This window comes from Camellia sinensis, chromosome 9 (genome assembly GCF_055761805.1).
Source record: "Camellia sinensis isolate YWXY chromosome 9, ASM5576180v1, whole genome shotgun sequence".
NCBI classification, from domain to species: Eukaryota; Viridiplantae; Streptophyta; class Magnoliopsida; order Ericales; family Theaceae; genus Camellia; species Camellia sinensis.
This window is the reverse complement of record NC_138969.1, coordinates 176236607-176240994: the sequence shown is the minus strand read 5'-3', so window position 1 is coordinate 176240994 and position 4388 is coordinate 176236607. Positions and strand designations below refer to the sequence as shown.

Sequence of the window (4388 nt, the reverse complement as noted above, 5' to 3'; positions counted from 1 at the left end):
CGACCGGCTATTGATTTTAAGAAACCATGGCCGGTGGCACCCATAAACAGCCGGTGATGCTAGGGGAAGGTCGGTGGAATGTGGGGATGGCCAACAAGCCATTCCCCGCCCTTCAAGGAAAAAACACAAGTGTTTGGTGCCAAAACCAAACACAGAACAGTCGAGTCGAGAGATCCTGAGGCAAGGCGCGTAGCCAAGACTTTCGGGAACTCAAGACGGAACACAAACAAAGAGGATCACCGAGTGTTCCAAAGGTGACGTCCAAGTCTTGAGGACGGTCAAAAATGGGGTGTCTACACCGGGGTGAGAGATGTGCATCAAATAACATTGACCATGTGTCCCTATTCAATTAAAATGAAATGTTAAAATCAATATACTTAAAATTATTGAAAAATAACATAAATTGCTCGATGTAAATTCCTATGATGTACACGTACCGGCACACACATACTATTTTCCATGCCAACCATATAAGGATAAATCTCTCTATGTGCACTACGTTCAGGTTGAGATTGACATTGACCTTCACCTTCACCTCCAAGCACCTTAGTACCCTATATTGATCAAGGTTAATGAATGCCTCAAATGTATGACATGATTACAATAAATATGAGTTGAATAGAGAGTAACGATACAAAACGAATGGATATGTATGAATACCAATCAATTTACCTTTGATTTGTTATGTTTTCTTTTGCTTGCCTTCAACTGATTGACTATTTGATCTACTTTGGTGACCTTTCTTTTAGTAACTAGACGACCTTTTCAGCGAGCAACCAAAAGACTAAGCAACTTGGTATGACTGATTCCCTTTCTATTAATGCTGCCAATTGGGGAAGATGGTACATTACTAGTAATATGTGGTACATTACTAGTTGAAGGTGCCACATTACTCCCACCACCTTCATCATTTTTCATCACTCTTGCCTTGATTTCATCCAACCCATGGTCGATAATTTTTATTTTTCCTTCAGAGTTCCCAGCAAATTGTACAATGCCAATCAATTTTATGTTCATCTTATCATAGACCTTTGCATTAAAATCACCCCCAAAGCCAGTGTATGTGGTTTTTATGCATGTATACCCTCTATCCAAATCTTTTCTCTATCGTGGTAGAATGTATTTATTTGGAACCTCATTTATGCATCTTGCAATGAGCATAACGAGAGAGTGAGGACACATGATGCCCTTAAATTCAAACAACCGACACATACATTGCACATCAAATTCTATCAAATTATAATAGACGACAAAGTCCACATGCTTTATTTTCCCAAAAACTACTACGGCTTCCTTCACAAAATATGTATTATTTGAACCCTCTTTTTTCACAAGAAACGGCTGACAATAAATTAGTCTCTTCATCTCTGTTTGAACTTCTTTGAATTTTGCATTGCTGTAGGCATCCTGAAATTGCTTCTCAAAACCATACACAGTTAGGCAATCAAAGACTTTGTGCCGAGACTTGAAGTAAGCTTTCTTCTCTTTCTCTACCTTACTTCTCAAGGCATTGTCATATTGTTCAACAAATTGTTTTAATGTAGTCTTTGGGTTGACATATCCATCAAAAAAGGCATTCATACTCTCACTTCGTTGTGTCGTTGACATGCCAGCCCAAAAAATATCTTTGACATAGACAGGAACCCATCGATGTCGCTCATCATATAACACCCCCAACCACTGATTCTCATAAAGATTGAATTTTGCAATCATCTCTTTCCATTTCATCCCAAATTCATCTTTTGTGAAAGTATCATACACTGCATTTTGTAAATCCACCTTCATGGATTCATATTGGGAATATCCTTTCAATTTCTCCAGAATTTTCTTCATGATATGCCATAAACACCATCGATGTTGAGTATTGGGGAAGACAATTTCTATAGCATTTTGCATAGCTTTGCACCCGATAAGTTATTATAGCTTTTGGGGGATGATCTGACATACAATTTAACCATGATTTGAATAGGCAAACAAATGTATCAGTGTCTTCACTAGATAACAGCCCACAACCAAGCAAAATCGACTGTCTATGGTGGTTAACTCCTACAAACGGAGCAAATGGCATATGATATTTGTTAGTGAGGTAAGTTGTGTCAAATGAAATAACATCTCCAAATTCTTTATAAGCCGCCTGGCTCATTGCATCCGCCCAAAACAAGTTTCTTATGTGAAAGTTAGTATCAACATCAATCATATAATAGAAACTCGAATTTTGTGCATGCATTCGTAAAAAATACTTTTGAAGTGCATCAGAATCTCCTTCTCCAAGCCTTAATTTTCTAGCTCTCTTAATGTAATACCTTGCATCTCGCTTATCAAATGTTAATGACTTATAACCCCTAGCTTCAACAACCATTGAGTTATAATTCCCAGACACCCCAATCCCTGCTTGATCGTTAATTTCTAATCTTCTCTTCATAGGAGTAAGAATTTTCTTATTCATTGCAAAATGGCGTGAGTCGGTGGGGAATGATTATGCTCAAGGTTAACTGTGGTTAACATAATTTCCCATCATTTTGTAGGCTCGCTCGTACCCTTGCTTTGCAACTAATTTTTGTGGACAGAGATGGCTTTAGAGGGTTTACTTCAGACTTTTTTATTCTCTTCCCCGATTGAGAACATTCAAGCCCAAAGTATCTTAATTCCCCATCATCGCCAATAACTTGTGTTTTACATACTATAGAAAATCCAACATGTTTAGCATATTTGGCATAAAATGTGTACGCTTCTTGCTTTGAGTTAAAACACATACCCCTCTTAGGTTCCTCAACTTCTTCACTCTCATTTAATAAAGGATTCTCACTACTATTTGAATCAATCTCCATTTCTGCTCATTCAAAAATTAAACTGAAATCAAATGATTTAATAATAGATTATTATAATAACATATTATTCAAGAATAAATAATAGATTATTGTGTTTTAATAACAGATTAAACTTTGATTGAGATGAGCTGAATAATGGACCGAAATATTACTTCTTTATCATGGTGATTAAACTTGTTTGGATTGCTCCTATTTTTTTTTTTTTTTTTTTTTTTTGGGTGATTAAACTTCTCTATCATGAGCTGAATAATGGACCAAAAAATTATACTTGAACTGAATGTGTGTTGAACTAATATATACAACACTGATCAAAAAAAAAAAAAAAAAAAAAAAAAAAAAAAAAAAAAAAAAAAAAACTGATATATACAACAAATTCCACAAGAAACCAAAACTGAAGATAAGCATACATAACCCAAATGTGTGTTGAACTGAATGTGTGACCAATGTTTGGACTTGAAGTATAAACTTCTAGTATAAACGTCTAAAGGGGATTTCTGAACTCAAATGTCTCACTAGAAGTATAAACTTCTAATGTTTGGACCTGAAATATAAACTTCTAATTGGTTTCATGAAGTCAAATGTTTAATAAACTTCTAAACTTCTACAAGGGATTTCTGAACTCAAATGACCTCAAAGGGAATTTATGAACTTTTTTTTTTTTTTTTCTCATATCTATCTTGCTATGTGACAGAGACAGAAACTGACCAGATGGAAGTCCAAGTCCGACGAAGACGCTGGACGGTGGAGGAGGGAGAAGACGTCGGATGGTGGAGAAGACGATAGGTGAAGGATAGATCTGCAAATGCCGAAGGAGACAGCAAACGCTGGATGGCGGAGGAAAGGGACGACGGAGGCGAGGGAACGGTGGAAGAGAAGCTCTGATCAAATGTGCGGGAATTTCTTTCTTTTTTTTTCTTTTGTATACATGAGCTCAGATCAACATTTGAGCGGGATTTGTTTCTTTATTTATTTTTTTACAGTGTGTGAAACACACGCACTCAATATGCAAATGGGCGTCAATTTCATACATTACATGCCACCTATTTAGAGCTCTTTTTAGAGATGGTATTTTAGTGCTCTCTAGCAGAACTGATTACCCACGCATGCGTACGAATAAACTTAAACTATTCAACTCGGTGGAGCATATTTTCCAATCAATCAATGAGGGATCTAAGGGGTGAGGAGGTGCGGTCGTAAATAATTTTTTGTATGTAAATAGATATATGTTATATGTATTGTTTATTATTGTGATTAGTTTTGACAATAAAATTTATTACATTTTTATTAGGTGCTTAGAAAAAATAAAAAATATATATATTTATCATTGATAGAAAGTAATGCCTCGTGATAACATATAATTTTAGACGTAAACCGTAACATTACAACAACTTCATGATTGGTAATATATTTGTGTGCACGAATTCTATCTACAAATTTTAGTGATTATAAAATGTCAAATGCAGACGTGACATTGATTGCATGTACGAATTTAGGATTTGAGTTTTGAAACGTTAAAAGTATACAGAAATTTTTAACGGAAAAATATTATAAAATTTTAAA

The 4388-nt window shown here is 35.4% G+C and overlaps 1 protein-coding gene across 1 annotated transcript; it reads right to left on the bottom strand.

Annotated features, from left to right (window-relative positions):
* Positions 1-765: 765 nt before the first annotated feature.
* On the bottom strand, positions 766-2446 carry LOC114306364 (protein FAR-RED IMPAIRED RESPONSE 1-like). Its single transcript, XM_082889583.1, has 3 exons — positions 1976-2446; positions 1222-1827; positions 766-1104 (listed from the first exon to the last, which is right to left on the bottom strand). The coding sequence occupies exons 1-3, from the start codon at positions 2444-2446 to the stop codon at positions 766-768; spliced, it is 1416 nt and encodes a 471-aa protein (XP_082745709.1).
* Between the last annotated feature and the right edge of the window lie 1942 nt (positions 2447-4388).